The sequence below is a fragment of the Oncorhynchus tshawytscha genome, linkage group LG03 (assembly GCF_018296145.1).
Source record: "Oncorhynchus tshawytscha isolate Ot180627B linkage group LG03, Otsh_v2.0, whole genome shotgun sequence".
Lineage (NCBI taxonomy): Eukaryota > Metazoa > Chordata > Actinopteri > Salmoniformes > Salmonidae > Oncorhynchus > Oncorhynchus tshawytscha.
The window spans coordinates 38,862,184-38,884,193 of record NC_056431.1 but is presented as its reverse complement, the minus strand read 5'-3'; the positions used below and the strand labels follow the sequence as shown (position 1 = coordinate 38,884,193).

At 41.5% G+C, this 22,010-nt stretch overlaps 1 protein-coding gene across 1 annotated transcript; it reads left to right on the top strand.

Moving 5' to 3' along the window:
• The first annotated feature begins 18,146 nt into the window (after window positions 1-18,146).
• On the top strand, window positions 18,147-22,007 carry LOC112235145 (twist-related protein 2). Its single transcript, XM_024403540.2, has 2 exons — window positions 18,147-18,908; window positions 21,471-22,007. Exon 1 carries the CDS (start codon window positions 18,388-18,390, stop codon window positions 18,874-18,876), a length of 489 nt encoding a protein of 162 aa, XP_024259308.1. The 5' UTR covers window positions 18,147-18,387; the 3' UTR covers window positions 18,877-18,908; window positions 21,471-22,007.
• Window positions 22,008-22,010: the final 3 nt, after the last annotated feature.

Genomic DNA, 22,010 nt, shown 5'->3' with positions numbered 1-22,010 from the left:
GACCTCAAACTTGTATAAATATAATAGCACATTGCAGGAGGACGCGGGGACCCGAGGGGAGTGGAGCGAAACGTGCCTGTCAAAATGCTACAAATCTCTAGGAGAATGTAAACGAAGTTGTCAATTCATCAGTCAGCTACATTATAGAGGCTTCGATCTAGATTGTGAAAGAGGTTTACCCCAATCTCAATACGTTTTCCCTGACATAATAGGAAATGTTCGAGGCTACTTATCTGTGTATATGCAGGATGATAGAAATAGATCAAATTTTATTTTAAGAATAGGCCTATTGGTAAGGCTTTTGGTTCTGATATGTTTAATGTCTAAAAATACAGTGGGGCAAAAAAGTATAATATTTAGTCAGCCACCAATTGTGCAAGTTCTCCCACTTAAAAAGATGAGAGGCCTGTAATTTTCATCATAGGTACACTTCAACTAGAACAGACAATGAGAAAAAAATCCAGAAAATCACATTGTAGGATTTTTTAAATGAATTTATTTGCAAATTATGGTGGAAAATAAGTATTTGGTCAATAAAAAAAGTTTATCTCAATACTTTGTTATATACCCTTTGTTGGCAATGACAGAGGTCAAACGTTTTCTGTAAGTCTTCACAAGGTTTTCACACACTGTTGCTGGTATTTTGGCATTCCTCCGTGCAGATCTCCTTTAGAGCAGTGACGTTTTGGGGCTGTTGCTGGGCAACACGGACTTTCAACTCCCTCCAAAGATTTTCTATGGGGTTGAGATCTGGAGACTGGCTAGGCCACTCCAGGACCTTGAAATGCTTCTTACGAATCCACTCCTTCGTTGCCCGGGCGGTGTGTTTGGGATGCTGAAAGACCCAGCCATGTTTCATCTTCAATGCCCTTGCTGATGGAAGGAGGTTGTCACTCAAAATCTCACGATATATGGCCCCATTCATTCTTTCCTTTACACGGATCAGTCGTCCTGGTCCCTTTGCAGAAAAACAGCCCCAAAGCATGATGTTTCCACCCCCATGCTTCACAGTAGGTATGGTGTTCTTTGGATGCAACTCAGCATTCTTTGTCCTCCAAACACGACGAGTTGAGTTTTTACCAAAAAGTTATATTTTGGTTGCATCTGACCATATGATATTCTCCCAATCTTCTTCTGGATCATCCAAATGCTCTCTAGCAAACTTCAGACGGGCCTGGACATGTACTGGCTTAAGCAGGGGGACATGTCTGGCACTGCAGGATTTGAGTCCCTGGCGCCATAGTGTGTTACTGATGGTAGGCTTTGTTACTTTGGTCCCAGCTCTCTGCAGGTCATTCACTAGGTCTCCCCCGTGTGGATCTGGGATTTTTGCTCACCGTTCTTGTGATCATTTTGACCCCACGGGGTGAGATCTTGCGTGGAGCCCCAGATCGAGGGAGATTATCAGTGGTCTTGTATGTCTTCCATTTCCTAATAATTGCTCCCACATTTGATTTCTTCAAACCAAGCTGCTTACCTATTGCAGATTCAGTTTTTCCAGCCTGGTGCAGGTCTACAATTTTGTTTCTGGTGTCCTTTGACAGCTCTTTGGTCTTGGCCATAGTGGAGTTTGTAGTGTGACTGTTTGAGGTTGTGGACAGGTGTCTTTTATACTGATAACAAGTTCAAACAGGTGCCATTAATACATTTAACGAGTGGAGGACAGAGGAGCCTCTTAAAGAAGTTACAGGTCTGTGAGAGCCAGAAATCTTGCTTGTTTGTAGGTGACCAAATACTTATTTTCCACCATAATTTGCAAATAAATTCATTAAAAATCCTACAATGTGATTTTCAGGATTTTTTTTCCTTCTAATTTTGTCTATCATAGTTGAAGTGTACCTATGCTGAAAATTACAGGCCTCTCTCATCATTTTAAGTGGGAGAACTTGCACAATTGGTGGCTGACTAAATACTTTTTTGCCCCACTGTATGTCTAAAATAATAATGCAACAGTAGCACAACAAAGTACATGACAAGATAGAAATACATACTTTGAATATGAGAATACCTGTTAAAGGGCAGCCAGAGCCCCACCACTTGATTTGAAACATAAAAATAACAAACATTGGAGTTCCATTTGGGGGTTATAATAGGGTAAGACAGTTGTACTAAGCTCCTAAAGAATTTACAGCCCATTCTTCAATAAACAATGGGTTAATTGAAATAGGTTGTTGAAATAACCCTCTTACGGACTGTGGCTTTGTTAGACTGTGATGCCCCAATTGACTCACACTGTTCTGTACCAAGGTTCTATCATATGGTTCTAACTTCAAATGTTATCTCCAGGTGTCAGAAGGGAAAACCATCAGCTGCCAGGAAACGGGTGCTTTTGGAACTGTTTATTGGTGTAAGAAGAAAAATATGACCAGCATGGCTATGCTTAGATGAAAGCCACTCATGGTAGAGATTCCATGTTATGTGGCACACTGAGGTCTAAGTGAAAGAAGACGTCTCTATGGTAACAGCATGCTGCCGCATCTGGGCTAACTCCTCGTCCCAAAGGACCAATGAATCTCCAACCGCTCTGTTATTTAACGTCCACACTTCCTTATGTTCTATTCTCTCCATCCTCCTATTCAAGCTCAGTCCTCAAGACAATTCATCTCTCTCAACTCTACCCTGAAATGACTTGCTTTTTTAAAAGCCTATGTCCATATACACATCTTTTGGCTGGACTGTAGGCCAGAGGTGGGACCAAGTCACTATTATTTGAGTAACAAGCAAGTTTCAAGTCACAAGGTCTGAGTTCCAAGTAGAACGGGTCGAGTCTCAGAGTCAAGTCGTGCATTCTAAGAACAGGTCGAGTCTAGTGACAAGTTTTTTTCAAGTCAAGTAAAAAAAAAAAAGCATCTATACATGTAGTGACTGCTAACCTTTGTCTATTTATTGAGGCTAGCAGACAGCTTTCATTATTTTGTCTACAACACTTTTTTTTTTAACTAGGCAAGTCAGTTAAGAACAAATTCTTATTTACAATGACGGCCTACCCCTGCAAACCCAGGCGACGCTGGCCAATTGTGCTCCAAATCATGGCCGGAAGTGAACCAGGGACTGCAATAACACCTTTTAGCACAGAGCGCTGTGCCACTCGGTAGCCCTGAGATTTTGATCATGTAATTGTAAAATAGAGACCTTGTAGTAGTCTTAAGGGCATGAAATCAGCAGAAGGCAAGGCAGATTGACGTGCTCTGAGTGTAGTTTTATTTACAAGTCTTGGCGATTTAATGGTAAAAGCCCCATTATCATACAACATATACAAGTAGATTTATCTGACTGGATACAGGCAGAGGGCAAGATTCTACAGCCTCCCCCTGAGAAAACAAATGTAATCTGTCTAACAGGAGCTCAAGAAGGTACATACTGTATAAACGCTTGGCCCCTCCCAGGACCATACAATCAAATCAAAGTTGAATTGTCACATGCGCCGAATGCAACGGGTGTAGTAGACCTTACAGTGAAATGCTTACTTACAGGCTCTAACCAATAGTGCAAAAAAGGTATTGGGTGAACAATAGGTAAGTAAAGAAATTAAAACGACAGTGAAAAACAGTAGCGAGGCCATATACAGTAGCGAGGCTATACAAGTAGCGAGGCTACCTGCAAATACCGGTTAGTCAGTCTGATTGAGGTAGTATGTAGATATGGTTAAAGTGACTATGCATATATATGATCAGAGAGTAGCGGGAGCGTAGAACCAATAAACCGGTTCTACAATGTAAAAGACCATTTCCACATCCATTGTTACATTGGTACACTTGTCTGAATCAGACTTAATGATTATTAATGATATTCCATCACCATTCATACATGGAACAATAATTTTCTCGTATTCAACACACTTGACTCCAAACCGTGGTGCGCAGGCCACCTAGCCTATTTCTATGCGCAAATGCTGCTATTACGCAAAGCCAGAATGACAGAGACATAGGACACGGAACTCCGAACTAACCTGGGAAATATCAATAAAGGAAACTATACATTGAATTAAATAAAAAATAACTTCTACATGAGTGTTGTGGACGTTCATGTGCACACTAAACATCGCGCCCACTCGGAGGGTGGGCGGCAGGGTAGCCTAGTGGCTAGAGCGTTGGGCTAGTAACCGGAAGGTTGCAAGTTCAAATCCCCGAGCTGACAAGGTACAAATCTGTCGTTCTGCCCCTGAACAGGCAGTTAACCCACTGTTCCTAGGCCGTCATTGAAAATAAGAATTTGTTCTTAACTGACTTGCCTGGTTAAATAAAGGTAAAATCAAAAAATAAATAAAAGGGTGAGAAATGGTAGGCTAAATGAACATGTATAGTATGAAACAGACATCTTTAAGTGTTTCAATAAACGGTACGTGTATATAATGATGAAATGCTGGCAATTATTGTATGATTAGATGGAATGTAGAATTATGCATTTAAATGTGTGAAAGCAACAGCAAACATTTCAACAAGAGAACAAAGCGCTCTCTGCTGGCGGGAGTTTGGAGGTCGCAAGTGGAGAGAGGCACCTAATGGTGCGTCCTCGCCACAGTAATAATTCACTTGAACAACAAATTCCAAATGCAAGCTTCGTAAGTAAATGATGAACTTCAAGTCATTTTGATGTACCAAAACACCAGTAGGCCCAATTGTTGCTTGATGCCCCATTGCTGGTGAGCTTGCAAAGTAAACAGGTATTATTCTTGATCACCAAACTACACTACATATACAAAAGTATTTGGACACCCTTTCAAGTTAGTGAATCCAGCTATTCAGCTATTGACAGGTATATAAAATCGAGCACACAGCCATACGATCTCCGTAGACAAACATTGGCAGTAGAATGGCCTTACGTGGCACTGTCATAGGATGCCACCTTTCCAACAAGTCAGTTCGTCAAATTTCTGCCCTGCTAGAGCTGCCCCGGTTAACTATAAGTGTTGTTATTGTGAAGTGGAAACGTCTAGGAGCAACAACGGCTCAGCAGTGAAGTGCTAGGCCACACAAGCTCACAGAATGGGACAGCCAAATGCTAAAAAAAATTATCTGTCCTCAGTTGCAACACTCACTACGCGTTCCAAACTGCCTCTGGAAACAATGTCATCACAATAACTGTTCGTCATGAGCTTCATGAAATGGGTTTCCATGGCCATGCAGCTGCATACAAGCCTAAGATCACCATGCACAATGCCAAGCGTCGGCTGGAGTGGTGTAAAGCTCACTGCCATTAGACTCTGGAGCAGTTGAAACGCGTTCTCTGGAGTGATGAATCGCACTTCATCATCTGGTAGTCTGACGGACAAATCTGGGTTTGTCAGATGCCAAGAGAACGCTACCTGCCCGAATGCGTAGTGCCAACTGTAAAGTTTGGTGGAGGAGGAATAATGGTCTGGGCTGTTTTTCATGGTTTGGGCTCGGGCCACTTAGTTCCAGTGAAGATAAATCTTAATGCTACAGCACTCACTGACATTCTAGACCATTCTGTGCTTCCAACTTTGTGGCAACAGTTTGGGGAAGGCCCTTTCCTTTTCCAGCATGACAATGCAACTGTGCAAAAAGCGAGGACCATACAGAAATGGTTTGTCAAGATCGGTGTGGAAGAACTTGACTTGCCTGCACAGAGCCTTGAACTCAACCCGATCTTACGCCTTTGGGATGAATTGGATCGCTGACTACAAGCCAGGCCTAATCGCCCAACATCAGTGCCTGACCTCACTAGTGCTCGTGCCTGAATGAAAAGCAATGTTCCAATATCTAGTGGAAAGCCTTCCCAGAAGAGTGGGGGCTGTTATAGCAGTAAAGGGGGGACCAACTCCATATTAATGCCCAGAATTTTGGAATGAGATGTTTGATGAGCAGGTGTCCACAAACTTTTGGTCATGTAGTGTATTTTTGGAGCTGCATATTTACCTATTATGGCAATCCTCTCTCCCTACAATTCGACATTTGCACTGCACCCAATCCTATAGCTGTACAGCAAATCAGCATTCTGTTTGCTAGCTCACGCAACCTGTGTTGATTGACAGTTTACAGGTCCAATCAGAGGGCAACGTGTGAGTTTCACGAGCCAATCTGTTGCACGTTACTTTTGCAAGGGCGATGCTGCGGCTACTGTCTGGCTGCGTGGAGAGTAATCCACGGAGACTCTGTGCTACAAAATGAGTGTCAAAACGTTACAAAACCTGGCCAGATCATTTAAAATGATCATTATCAAGTCAACGTCGAGTCCCGAGTATTGAGACTCCAAGTTGAGTCTCAATTTATTTTATTTTATATCAAGTCGCGTCTCATGTCATCAAATTGGTGACTGGAGTCAGACTTGATTCCAAGTCATGTGACTGCTGTAGGCCCAAAACTCACTCCTGGACCATCAGTGACAGACAATCTTATAGACTGTGGCTTTAATAGGAAACCAAGAAAGTGTGTGCCTAGGAAATTAAATGCATAAAAGCTTTTAAATTTAAAAAAATTTAAACTCTTTCTAAACTAACTATATTACACATGGAAAACATTTCATGAGCAACTCATAAGTTAAGTTAAATACATTTGATTTAAAATAATTTAATTCATAAACAGCGGTCCCAAATACTTCAAATAACTTTAAGAGGTGAGAAATAAAGGGCCATTTGATGCAGCAGAAGCTGACTCCCCACCTGACCTACCCGGTACTCAGTCTCTCTACGTCTCTTCAATAGCTGTGAAACGTTAGTTAAATACCTCACCTGCTTTTGTCATTATCATTCCTCTTCACAGGGCTGCCACACTGCTTTAGCCTGGGAGCTAATAACTCAGAGTGGTGTGTGGGGAAAGTATGCTTTACAATATGACTTGGGCCCTTTGCTGACGGGGCCGAACGGCGGGGGGCCCATTTGAAGCATTTTCAGATGAGCATTGGGACCTTCAATAATTTCCTCTTCGGATTGAACAGCTCTCCTGGTGCCCAGCACAAACACGCTAAGCAGAGAGTCTAGATAAACAGAGACGCTTTACGTATTTTCTAGGTGTTAAGCGCTAAGGGGGCTGTAGGCAATTGTAGCCGTTGTGGCTAATCTCGACTGGATAGAGAAATGTCAAATTAGCATGTATATACAGCCATACCTTTACTCAGTGTTATTTTATTGGTGTGTTAATTGAGCTCCACAAAAGTTACTTTTATTGTTCTTTAGACAATGCACAAGCCCACTCAACTCCTTATAGCAGACCTAAGGATTTGGGCCTGGGGTGTAAGCTAGGTGAGATGTAGGGAGCAGGGACGGACAGTTTACTGTAAGTGTCGCCTCAGTGTTGACATCTGCTGATGACAACCCCATCGTCACCCCCTCGTTTTAGCCAATCAGCAAAGCAAACAGGTCCCATGTTTGCCTTTGGTTTTTGGTTTGGTCATCTCCCTTCAAACCCAATCCAGGCCAGCCTTAGCCTTTCAGGCCACCTGGGTACTGTGAACATAAACAGGACACTGTGAACCTGGGCCCAGCAGCTAGGCTTACCTTGCTAACCTTGGCACCACGGTCACAAGTGCAATGCTAATCACGCTAGCTGTGTTTGTGCAGGAGGCAGTGGAGTGACCTTCCCCCTTGTCAGCACCCTACTGACCGTTCCTTCTCCATTCCCTCTCTCACCTGTTTACTTAATCAGTCTTTGACTCTCCATCTCATCAACAAGAAACCCTCTATTCCAGATGGGGTTTGTAGTTTGGGGTGGGGTGGGGTTGTGTTTGGGTTCAGATCCTGGAAGTTGTACATATAATTGTGTTTTCGCCAACATAATGGCTCTGGCAACACTGTTTGCTGTAACTGTCAAGTCAATGAAACGTGCTTGAGTTGAATGTGAGGGGGGAAAGGGGAGAAAGTTCATGACTAAAGGCCCTACTTTCAGTGGAGAGAAATACCAGTCCGATTTTTTTCTTCTCTTCCCCAAACCAATATGCACTGATAATATGTACAAAAAGTGAAAAGGTCGAAAAAGCTTAAGGCTCGATTCAATCCATATGACAGAAGTTTCACGTTATAGCTCAATTGAAATGTAAAGGTAATGTTCCCACGTTGGCGGAGACTGCATTCACGGTGCACGCTGCATTATTCATACCTTTACATTTAAATTGCGCTATAACGTGGAACTTCTACGAAATGGATTGAATTGAGCCCTTGGCTTTAGTTTTTTTTTTTTTACATATATGCCTCAAATATTGTTACCATGGCCAATTCATGTGCAAGTCAGGCATTTTGAACTCCACACTGAGGATAGGCCTTTTACTCTCTATAGCCCTGAATATCAAAGTGAAGAGAGCGGCACTGGGGGGCCTCTGGGGACCTCTGGCACCCCGGGCCCCTGTCCACACTCGAGAACGCCTATGAGAAACCTGCATCATATTAAACCAACCTAAACGCTTCAAGCTGTTACACACTCCCCTATGAAACCTTTATGAAGGGCCCCTAATGCAATTTGAGAAACACGTTGTCAATCGGCGTTGCAGTGGAGGAGGTGTGGATATATGAATGGATGGCCACAGAGAGGCATATGACAGTGAAGAATGGCTCTTTGAGTTTTAGTGCCTATGGTTTCTATGCCCCCCCCCCAACATATACTCACTGAAATTGTCTCTTGCTTCATTCACCAAAGGGGCTTACCATAAGTATAGAGTCTGGATATCAACACTATGTTGTGTAATAACCTAAGTGGCCAATTCTGCACCGCCTCATGGGTCTCCCGGTCGCAACAGGCTGCCTGGGATTGAACACGGTTCTGTAGTGAAGCCTCAAGCACTACGATGCAGTGCCTTAGACCGCTGCGCCACTCGGGATGCGTCATTTCGAACTTCTAACGTAGTAGGGATAATAAAGAAGGGAGTGGTTTGTGACACACAAGAGCAGCAGCTCACCTATTTATCAGCTCATACTTCAGTTACACCTCCAAAACTGCCAAAGTATCCACTATGCGGATGTTTGCCAACGCGGATTAACACGCAATCTGATTGAATAGTGGCCTAGGTATCGAGCCTGGTTTCCCAGATACTCTCCATTGAGAATTCTCTAGGACTAGGCTTAAGCTAAATCCAAGAAACCAGCCCCACCTGTATATGAAACAGGGAGAGCTTGTCATACAAATCAGTTTGTCTATGAGTGGGGTCCTTCTTTCTCTACATTTTGTTTTACAGTAATCAGAGTAGTCTATGCGCTATACTTTTGTCAGAACTTGTGTAACCAATACATTTGAGGACATTTCCCTCTATAATGCTGCAGATTACAAGTCACTCCTCCTTACTGGAAAAAAGTGACTTAATATTGGGAAATCTCCCCGTTTCGTTGAAAAGCCCACAACTAACTTCCTCCATTACTGGGTCATGGTTGGCGGTAGTGGTGGTGTTGGTGATAGTCAGAGATGGACTGTCAATAGGAAAGTTATCGTAAATGCCAGATGGGGTGGTCCACCTTTAGCCAATTGGGGCTGTCTAAAATTTAGGAAAATAATGGGCTGGTGTGTTAAAATTGCCCGGGACGATTTCTGGTCCCAGTCCCTCCCTGGAAATGCTAACATTACAGCCAATAGTATATTTTTACGTCACGTAAGAAGGGACTACTGCTACTGTTAAAGGTCCAATAGCCATTTTTATCTCAATATCAAATATTTTCTGGGTAACAATTAAGTACCTACTTACCAGGTTTTCATCCAACCTTTTTACGCAAGTAAAGTACATTTCTAATACAATATGTAATTATAGGCTTGATGGAAACAGAAAATGTGTCAGTAAACGTTCCCAAATGTCGACAAAACAAAATACGTCACCCAAGGTGGGATCTTTTTGTGTTTGTAAAAATGAATTATAGAAGAAATGGCATTTGAAACGCCATCTTATTCTGGTGACATGATCATCAGTGCTTGGCTGCCTTTTGTCAAATAAAAATAATCTCGCTCTTTTGTCCGTAATAATCTTGTGTAGGCTACACCCGCACTATGTCTGTGAGCTGTTGGCTAGAGCACACATGCCAATACCAGTGGTCACACTCACTATATAACACAAACAAATGTGAGAAAAAGATTGGTAGAGTTGAAAATGTGCTGGATATCCATTTAACTTGACATTTTTATTCAGTACATGGGAATTTTACCGCAAAGGTATTTTTACGTGCACTAAATAATCGCACACAAGAAGTACATTTGTTTTAGAATATTCGCATGAAAATCCGTCGCAAATTGGATGGAAACCTAGCTCGAGTGATTTCAATTAAAATGATCAAAAAGAAACAAAATTAGCTTCTATGCAAAGGACAATTTCTCAAGCAAGAATGTTGGTAGGACTGAAAATTTGTTTTGGAACTTTCTTATTGGTCTATTAACTAATTCACCTCGTGTTGATTTTGCCATGGAATTCCAAAACTCCATTCCACCAAAACAGGCTGAAATTTCAGGTGGTCTTTTCAAACACCTCTTACACTAAAAGGGCATTATCATAATTTTCACAATTTCACAGTATTATTCCAGCCTCATAGTGTGGAAATATACACTGAAACATATAAATGCAACATGCAAAGTGTTGGTCCCATGTTTCATGAGCTGAAATAAAAGATCACAGAAATGTTCCATATGCACAAAAAGCTTATTTCTCTCAAATTTTGTGCACAGATGTGTTTACATCCCTGTTAGTGAGGACATTTCCCTTTTGTAATGCTGCAGAACATGAGTCACTCCTCTTTACTGGAAAAGAGTGGCTTAATATTGTGAAATCTCCCCGTTTCATTGAAAAGCCCACAACTAACTTCCTCCATTACATGGTCATGGTTGGCGGTAGTGGTGGTGTTGGTGATAGTCAGAGATGGACTGTCAATAGGAAAGGTCTCGCAAATGCCAGATGGAGTGGTCCATCTTTAGCCAATTGGGCCTGTTGGAGAAATAATGGGCTGGTGTGGTGGCCTAGAGGAAAAAAAATTGGCCTGTGTTCAAATTGCCCGGGCTAATATATTTTCCTAGTCCATTCCTGGTGTTAGTGCCTGAACAGGTGATGTTTACAGACTGTAGTTTTTGTGGGGGCATGTTTGTTCTCCTGATTCCCTTCAGTGTGCCACTCAGTGTGACCATGTTGGCTAACAGAGCAAAGTTTGCCCACAGCTGCTTGTCAAAACGACAGGGGAGAGAAATGCTTGGCTGCCGTTTGACAAATAAAAATAATCCCGCTCTTTTGTCGGTTATAATCTCATGTAGGCTATACCCGCACTATGTCTGTGAGCTGTTGGCTAGAGCACACATGCCAATACCAGTGGGGACACTCGCTATATAACGCACAAAAAAATGTGTGAGAAAAAGATCAGCAGGGTTGAAAATGTGTTGGAAACCCATTTTAACTTATTCGCATGAAAATCTGTCGCCAATTGGATGGAAACCTAGCTAGAGTGCTTTCAATTAAAATGGTCAAAAATAAACAAAAATGGCTTCTTAGCAAAGGACAATTTCTCAAGCAAGAATGTTGGTAGGACTGTCTGGGACTGGTCTGAGTGGGGAGGGGTACAACATGCAACATGCAAGGTGTTAGTCCCATGTTTCATGAGCTGAAATAAAAGATCCTAGAAATTTTTCAAATGCACAAAAGCTTATTTCTCTCAAATTTTGTGCACAAATGTGTTTAGACCCTTGTTAGTGAGCATTTCTCCATTGCCAAGATAAACCATCCACCTGACAGGTGTGGCATACCAAGAAGCTGAATAAACAGCATGATCATTACACAGGTCCACCTTGTGCTGGGAACCACTTTAAAATGTGCAGTTTTGTCACAACAGAATGACACAGATGTCTGAAGTTGAGGGAATGTGCAATTGGTGTGCTGACTGCAGGAATATCCACCAGAGCTGTTGCCAGGGAATGTAATGTTAATTTCTCTACCACAAGACGCCTCCAATTTCATTTTAGAGAATTTGGTAGTATGTCCAACCGGCCTCAAAACCGCAGACCACGTGTATGGCGTCGTGTGGGCGAGTGGTTTGCTGAAGTGAAAGTTGTGTACAGAGTACCTCATGGTGGGGTTATGGTATGGGCAGGTATAAGCTACGAAAAAAAACACAACTGCAATTTATAGATTTTAATGCACAGAGAAACCATGACGTGTCCTGAGGTCACATCATGGTTTGTCATTCATCCGCCGCCATCACCTCATGTTTCAGCATGATAATGCACAGCCTCATGTCGCAAGGATCTGTGCATAATTCCTGAAAGCTGAAAATGTCCCACTTCTTCCATGGCCTGCATACTCACCAGACATGTCACCCATTGAGCATGTTTGGGATGCTCTGGATAGACGTGCAAGACAGTATGTTCCGGTTCCCGCCAATATCCAGCAACTTCGCTCAGCTATTGAAGAGGAGTGGGACAGCATTCCACAGGCCGCAATCAATGCATATCTGTATTCCCAGTCATGTGAAATCTGTAGATTAGGGCCTAATTTATTTATTTCAATTTACTGATTTCCTTATATGACTGTAACTTAGTAAAATCTTTGAAATTGCTTCTTGTTGCGTTTTATATTTTTGTTCAGCATATATAAAACACGGGACATCATGTTTTTGACTCCACTGGAAGTTTAAATTAAAGAGTTGACATAAGGTTAGCTATTCTGTGTGCAATGTAGAAATGGCGTTTAAGAGCTAAAGCAGTGGCATCTGTTTCAGGGCAATGGTGGTACTAGGAATTACAGGTTTGAAAATACAAGCAATATCAATTTCAATTGCAGAGCAATAGGTATTGGTATGCTGACGGTCATTTGTTCATGGAAGCAGCAACACTAGTAGTAACAGGGATTGCACTGTTAGCAATAGACACAGGCAGTGCTGCTAATGAAAACCAGCTGGAGCTGTTTCTCTGCTGAAGACCTTTTGTTCATCTTGGTATGAAACACATGCTCTCCCTTGCTCTCTCTCACACACCGTGACACATGCACCCACGTGCACACACACACACACACACACATAAACACACACGGGGCCCTCATCTGACTACACTTTAGATCCACTTGCCTAGATCCTTTGGGGGTATGCCTTGTCAGGTTTGCGGTCCAAACCCAGAGTTAACCATTTCTGGCATGCACATGGACAGTAAAATTCAACTCATCACAGAACGAGCGCCCCAAAACAACTAATCTAATTCATAACCTTTCGTAACAGTTCCCTAACCTTTGTCAGATCTGCAGGGGCCGGACCGACGCCCATCGATTTGCCTTTTTAGGCAGACGCTTCATAAAAGCATTGACTGATGCCGCACATATGCCGGGTCATATTTTTCTTTTCTCTTTCCCACCTCTCCCCCGGCCACTCGTTCTCTATTTATTACCCTGATCTGAAGTCAGCATGCTGCATGCGGAGGATGTGTGTCGATTGATGTGACAGGCCTCTGTAGAAAGGATCTGGGCTTTTTAAGGGAAGGCCGGGCCCATGTGGAGGTGGTTTGGAGGTGTCAGGGAGATATTAATGCGTCATCCTGCCTGGGTGAAATACAACCCCGAGCTCATCTTTGATCTGATGCGGGTCATCTCACACACACACACACAAACATGCATGCAGACAAGCACACACGCGCATGCAGACACACACACACTCAGACACACTCTCTCTCTCCCTCGCTGACGTGCTGTGGCTTCTATGCTTCGTGCCAGGGCGCTGGGGCCAGAAGTATCCTAAATGACCCCTTCTCCTCTGGTTGGGCCCTGCATGGAATGCATGTGCAGGAAGCTCTACCTGTTAATCCCCTGGGATTCTGAAGGAAGGCATGGCTCAGGCCATATGGATTCTGTCTGGGACTCGCTCAGATTTTTTTCCACAACCGCTATTTTTATTGAAAATTGTACATTTCCTTTTATTCATCAGATCTGAAACAACCATCAGTGGTGGGTTCAAATGGTGTAATCTGGGAAAATCTATGTAAATCTTCAAAATCTGAGAAATGAAAATGTTTGTTAGTTAATTGTGAGAGGGATATGTCTGAAAACTGAGATACCATGCTTGCAGGGATACAATTCCCAAAGCATGTTGTACTTACAGGTGAACAGGAGAGAATCACCCCTCACACTCAGCAGGATAGGCATCAATCTAATAAGTGTTTTACAACATGAAATATAAGCAAATTAAACGGTGCATAATAATGTACTTTAATTGACTTGGGTCATAATAGAGACAAAATGCCCACATTAGATTAGTATTTGTTGTACTAGTAGCCTAAACTGTGCTTGAATTGAGTGAAACGTCATATTATTCTTACTGGAAAGGTTGCACGGTCAAGAAAATGAGATTTGGCCCAGGACCATATTGCATAGCACAGTCCCTGTGGAAGATCAACCTCTTACCTCCATCTCTGACCCCACTCCCCTGGCCAAAACTGCCCTCCAGCATTAACCTGCAGACGTGGAGCAAAGGGTCTTGGGGGTATAATCAGGGGGAAGTGTGTGTGCGCGTGCGTGTGTGTTGGTTGGTCTTTTAAGTGCTGCCATGTCTATTGATGGTTTATTCATTTTTCTAGACTGATAAGAAAGTGGATTACACATGTAAAATATGACATATTTCTTTAAACCCAAGATATTTCAGCTTCAATTACTGGTGACCGAACTTCTACCTTTTCTGAGACTTTCCAGAGTCGCTTTTGGGGACTCTGGATGCGGGTAAAAGACATGCAATATTACCATCCCAGTCAAAGAGATACACCAGACCTGGCACTGAGATGGCTGTACAGGCAGGAACCTGAGAGGGGCTGACAGAATATGTCCTCACACCAGGACCATGTACATGTGTTCAAATAATTGGGCAACTTCTAAAATTGCTCTCTGCAACAAACAAAAAAACTGAGTTCCGCTTATTTTCAGTAAGCTAAAGTAACAAATAAGCCTACAGTAAATGCATTAGGCCTACATATTTGTAGGTTAAAATATATGTAAACATGTGTAAACTTATATACAGTGCCTTTAGAAAGTATTCAAACCCCTTGATTCTTTCCACATTTTTTTGCGTTACAGCCTGAATTTAAAATGGATTCAATTGAGATTTTGTGTCACTAGTGGAATTATGTTTTTAGAAATGTTTACAAATGAATTAAAAATTAAAAGTCAATAAATATTCAACCCCTTTATTATTGGCAAGCCTAAATAAGTTCATGAGTAAACGTTTGCTTAACAAGTCACATGATAAGTTGCATGGACTCACGCTGTGAAATAATACGGTTTGACATGACTTTTGAATGACTACCTCATCTCCGTATCTCACAGATATAATTATGTGTTATAGGTCCCTCAGTAGAGCAGTGAATATCAAACAGATTCAACCACAAAGAACAATGCCTCGCAAAGAAGAGCACAGTAGATGGGTTAAAAAAAAACGAGGCAGACACTGAATATCCCGTTGAGCATGGTGAAGTTATTAATTACACTTTGGATGGTGTATCAATACACCCAGTCACTACAAAGATACAGGTGTCCTTCCTAACTCAGAATGCCAGAGAGGAAGGAAACGGCTCAGGGATTTCACAATGAGGCCAATGGTGACTTTAAAACAGTTAGAGTTTAATGGCTGTGATTAGAGAAAACTGAGGATGGATCAACAACATTGTACTTACTCCACAAATACTAACCTAATTGACAGAGTGAAAGGAAGGAAGCATGTACAGAATAAATATATTCCAAAACATGCATCCTGTTTGCAATAAGGCACTAAAGTAAAACTGCAAAATAAATGTGGCAAAGAAATTGACTTTGTGTCCTGAATACAAAGCATTATGTTAGGGGCAAATCCAACACAACACATCAATGAGTACCACTCTTCATATTTTCAAGCATGGTGGTAGCTGCATCCTGTTATGGGTATGTTTGTCATCTGCAAGGACTAGGGAGTTTTTTAGGATGAAAAGAAACGTAATAGAGCTAGGCACAGGCAAAATCCTAGAGGGAAACCTTTTATTTTATTTTTTATTTCACCTTTATTTAACCAGGTAGGCAAGTTGAGAACAAGTTCTCATTTACAATTGCGACCTGGCCAAGATAAAGCAAAGCAGTTCGACACATACAACGACACAGAGTTACACATAGAGTAAAACAAACATACAGTCAATAATACAGTATAAACAAGTCTATATACGATGTGAGCAAATGAGGTGAGATAAGGGAGGTAAAGGCTAAAAAAGGCCATGGTGGCAAAGTAAATACAATATAGCAAGTAAAACACTGGAATGGTAGAATTGCAGTGGAAGAATGTGCAAAGTAAAAATAAAAATAATGGGGTGCAAAGGAGCAAAATAAATACAGTAGGGAAAGAGGTAGTTGTTTGGGCTAAATTATAGGTGGGCTATGTACAGGTGCAGTAATCTGTGAGCTGCTCTGACAGTTGGTGCTTAAAGCTAGTGAGGGAGATAAGTGTTCCCAGTTTCAGAGATTTTTGTAGTTTGTTCCAGTCATTGGCAGCAGAGAACTGAAAGGAGAGGCGGCCAAAGAAAGAATTGGTTTTGGGGGTGACCAGAGAGATATACCTGCTGGAGCGCGTGCTACAGGTGGGTGATGCTATGGTGACCAGTGAGCTGAGATAAGGGGGGACTTTACCTAGCAGTGTCTTGTAGATGACATGGAGCCAGTGGGTTTGGCGACGAGTATGAAGCGAGGGCCAGCCAACGAGAGCGTACAGGTCGCATTGGTGGGTAGTATATGGGGCTTTGGTGACAAAACGGATTGCACTGTGATAGACTGCATCCAATTTGTTGAGTAGGGTATTGGAGGCTATTTTGTAAATGACATCGCCGAAGTCGAGGATTGGTAGGATGGTCAGTTTTACAAGGGTATGTTTGGCAGCATGAGTGAAGGCCTTTGTTGCTGGTTCAGTCTGCTTTCCAACAGACACTGGGAGATGAATTCACCTTTCAGCAGGACAATAAAGTAAAGCACAAGGCCAAATCTACACTGGAGTTGTGAAAAGCTGAATTCGGGCTGTAACACATCAACATGTGGAATAAGTCAAGGGATATGAATACTTTCTGAAGGCACTGTAACTATTTTGACAGTAGGCTTATATTGGTCTACCCAGATGCTGTAAAACACATTTTCAAGTGTTGTTTATAAAGTTAATTCAAAACAGATAGAGGTACAGTATTTGAGTTCATAGAATTGATAAAGAATACAATTGCAAAACATAAAATCTTCCATCTGGGTGAAGTTTCTCACCTGTTATTTTTTACATTCCTTCACATATTCTTCCAAGGAATTTAACCCATGCCAGTATTTAGTTATGAGGAAGGGTTTCCATTAATTCTATCTAAATACTACAGATTATTTTAGATAAAGGTAAAACACATACACAGTGGGATTTTACTCCAATGTTAAAAGTAGACGTCAGCTGACTCGGAAAAACGGAGCATTTTGGCAGCAGATAATTCGAGAGATCACACACTGTTGGAGAATGGGGCCGTTAATACGAGCCAACTGCGCACTGTTATGTGTAGAAAACATGACATCACACATCAAGAGGTGGAACTTTGACAAAACGCATGCTGGAGGCATCCAGAGAAACATGAGAACTTTTCGGTTAGTTTAAGCTTTCTTCCTGTTTGACTTCCACATTTATGAAAACTGGGAAAGCATACCGACTTTTGATTAGATTAGGGAACAAGAGTATATATATATATATATATATCCCCCTGTCTGCATATAGGGTAGGTGTTTTTTTTAATGTATTACAATACGATGACATATAGGCCCAGCCTATTTCTATTTTGGTTATTACATAGGCGTATATTTATAATGTATTATATTCATCATGAAGATGTCGCTATTGTACTAAAATAGTCAATACGGGATTAAATGGGTATTGTTTATAATTATCAAATTATAAAACAACACACTTTTCATCATATGAATCATGCATTTATCAAAGGTCTAATAACCATGCTACATTTGTTGATGTTTTTTTAAGGGTCTATTAGTTATAGTCTATTTCATACCAATTATGGACGAGAGGCTAGAACATGAATTATTACAAATAAAGATAATAGGTCTATTGTTACTTTTGTCATTGATATTTGATTGTTTTGACATGATTCTGTTCTGAGGTCCTGGGCTGCTGTAATATAGCTACGGAGTGTAACATAAGACTGTTCCCTCCTGTTTATTAGCTGGCCAATCAGAGCCCGATACTGCCTCCCTCTTCACTAGACAACTATTTAGCATCTGAAACTGGGATAAAGTTTTCCCCAAAAAATTGGGGAAAAACTTCCTGCGAGAGAAGGACTACCTCAAGCGTAGGTTTGAAAGTATCCTACTCCCAAAACATTTAGAACATAATAGTCGTAGAGTAAGACATTCTTTAAAACCACTTTCTGTCGGTGTCGGCATATTCTGATATATTTTGTAACCACAGCTTCAAAAGTGGAGACCGTTTTTTCTTTGCTATCCTTGCATTTCTTTAAACGAGAAATGGAAGAGGGCTCAAGTTCTCCCGTCTCCCCAATGGATAGCCTACTGACCAGTGAGGATGAGTTGGACAGGCAACAGAAAAGATTTGGAAGGAAGAGGAGACACAGTAAAAAGTCGAGCGAGGACAGCTGTCCGGATAACGTGAAACGGGGCAAAAAACCGAGTCCGAGCAGCAGCACTCAGTCCTACGAGGAGTTGCAGAACCAGCGGTGCCTGGCCAATGTCAGGGAGAGGCAAAGGACACAGTCGCTCAACGAAGCCTTCTCGTCTTTACGCAAAATCATCCCCACGCTACCCTCGGATAAACTGAGCAAGATCCAGACACTAAAACTGGCCTCCAGATACATAGACTTCCTCTATCAGGTGCTGCAAAGCGACGAGATGGACAACAAGATGTCGAGCTGCAGCTATGTTGCGCACGAGAGACTCAGTTACGCTTTCTCCGTATGGCGGATGGAGGGCGCGTGGTCAATGTCTGCATCTCATTAGCATCCAAAGCCCTTCACTCAATGCCGAAAGCGGTAGGTGGTACATTCAGCGTTACCTCTCATGCGAAAATATGAAACAAAACATTTTGCTAGTCCGAAATGATTAGTGGTATTAGTAGGCTATTATGCATAATAGCCATGAACACAAGAGTAGGTTGTCTTAGGGCGAACATAAGAACCTGACATAGTTTGTAGGTTGTTAATGATCCTGATAAAATATGTTGTGGCTTGAGCTAAAAGTCAGCGTCAGGTCAACTATTGCACAAATGATCTGAAAGCGAAACTATTTCCTCTTTACTATCGTGAATTATGAATGAAATAAGTGTAGCTTATCCAATTACTCAGTGAATGTTCATGATAGTCATCTGGGTAGCCTTATACAAATAACATTCTTTAACATCCATGCCATGGCATCTGCATCTTGCAAACATTTCACCAGCACGCGCGCAGAAGCGCATGTGGATGACCTGAGCACGAGCCAGGTTAATACACAGTTAGACAAATTCTCCATCAGCATTGCCTGACAACACCACTGCTATTTTAGAAGAAGAAAATAGGCCTTCTGAAATGTTAGTGAGGGTCGTTGAACGGCTGCTGTTTGATTATAGACATGGGAACTTGGTGTTCTGAATGTAGCCAAAATAATGTTTTTTGGAACATGTTTTACTTGCCAAACACTGGGGTAGCAACCAAAGACGACTTTAAAAAATGCCTCACTGACACTGGGGGAGTGAAATGGTTGAAACGTCAGGGGTTTTGTCTTGCTGTGAGTGGTGTGACAGCTCGAAAACACGTTCAACTCTGCAGTGAAATGTCAGTCTTGCATTTAATCCTTGTCCGTTCTTAACGACTTTTTAAGATGCGAGGCCTCTGAGGCCTATGGCAGATAGAGGGGTAGGCCGCATCAAAACGCAGCACGGGCAATTCACATTCACAATGGAGCTCTTTCCTGTATGGGGACCGCAGGAATAGCAACGCTCGACTTGGGCCGGAGAGTTCAAAACCAGCAGTTGTATTAAAGACGTGAGCGCATTGAGCGTCGTGTGTATACTGGCGGCAAGTCAAAAATGGCTACGGTCATTTAAGAGTTTCTAGTCCCCTTATCATTGCACAACCGTTGTGCGTCTTTGAGCTGTGAAGCAAGCCATTGAAACTCATTTATGCATGCCACAAAACCATCTGATAGTGCATTTGTTTTCTTGTCTTGTGCCATTGGTTTAGGCCTAATTTAATTGTAGTAGCCTAGTCTAATTCTAATGTACAGTTTTGTACAGAGAGCCTTGCAATTTGCATAGGCCAAAATGTTAAAACAAATGTAGGCTGCTGCTGCAAAAAAATGGGGGGAAATTCTTAATATGCCTACATCTTTTTAACAGATTAGCTTCACGACTTTTTAACAGATTAGCTATAGGCCAAAATAGTATTTATGCTCTGAATAGTAGCCCACCAATTTTAAGTAGGTTACTGATGTCTTGGAACAAGTTAAACATTTTATTCCGTGAAATAAACATTTCCAGTTAAATAAAGCCTGATTTTGGTTTGTTTAGTTTCCATGGACTGGTACCAGGAAGTTTACAGACCCCCCACTCGTATAAAACAGATCTTCTGTAAAGAGGACAAATAAACTACACTATGGTGATTTAAAGGTGGCCTTTCTCGAACTTAACCGGACGCCTTTTCCGTATCCAATTCTGCTGTCAATGCTGTTTTGGGTTTCATTCGTCTGTGTGGAATGGCAAAGAAAAGCAAGTGAGAAAGCTCGTCTTAAAATGAATTTGTAATCGTTAAACGACATTTATAAAATAAACTTCGACAATGTATGCGGCAGAAATCACGAGGCCTATATTAGTCTACTCGAATTGATACTAGTGACACGTGCATTGTGCTATTTGATAATGTAATCAGCATAGCTGGTTTTTCTTAAACTAAATCAAACAAATCCAAATGTATTTAACCCCAAAATATCTGAATGTCAAATTGTAGTCTACTAATATTTACTAAACGAATTCAAGAAACAAAACGGCCATCTAAAATCTAATAGGCCTACAAACATAATTGCTGAATTTAAGCTTTGCCTCGTAAATTACGGAAAGAAAATGCAATAGCCTACTATGAATTTGGAAATGTGCATTTACATAGGCCACATTATGAATATTACCAGCATAAATATTTCAATATTCACTCATCCATATAAATGAAAACATCCTAAAACTGACAGGTGCTCATATCCCCTGAAGTCTATTTGGCCTGCTCATATATTTTCCAGTGATGCAATTACATAGGCCACTGTGGTTTATGCATCACATTTTAAAATGAAATCCCTTTCCGTTGTTGACATATGGTTTCACTCAGGTCCAAATCACTGTTTAATTAAGGACTTCCCATGCCAGTGATCGTGTGCCACCCTTCAGGCCAATAGGCAACGCACTGTGTCATGGCTAGCCTATAAAATCTCTTTCAGGAATTAAGTGCAATAAAGCTACGCATGCAAATGTATTAATAATAATGCTATTGCTTGATAAGGGATATGCATTGCAATCTGTAATATTGGTAATTGGCGCTAACATTTTTATGTTTTCTTTCTTCCCCTGATAGACTGTTTACTTCTACAAAGTATGAAGACACCAACGGATCTATTGAAGAACCCACGAACCTCAGAAACGTGGTCAAGAGGCATAATGTGGTGCACAACTCTCCTGGAGTGCTTTGAGTGCAATTACCTAACACTTGGAAGAGTGTGAGAAGGAGTGAAGATAACCCGAAAAGTTGCATACTCAGACAGTGTTGTAAGACGCTTTTCGTGTCTACTGCTGGCGCATTATAATGTTGTTTTAATGTCGGAATGGTGATGAGAGTAGGAAAAACCATCTTTTATCTTTTTGGGGAAATTATATTTCGTTCTGTTTGTAAAATCTCAAAATAGAAGTATATATAAATGTTTCGTATTGTACATAGGCCTACCTGTATGTATATTCAGCTTGTAAAGGGACCAATGCAATTTAGAATACGTTCTTGAAGTACACTGCATGGATTTATCCAGATTTGACTTATAAGCAAGTCTTTCAACTCTGTCCAATGTACATTTAAAAAAAAAAAACTTATTTATTAAAACACATATTTTTGAACAATGTAGTT

Coding starts and splice junctions, on each gene's coding strand:
- LOC112235145 (XM_024403540.2), top strand. CDS start 18,388: ATGGAAGAGGGCTCAAGTTCTCCCGTCTCCCCAATGGATAGCCTACTG.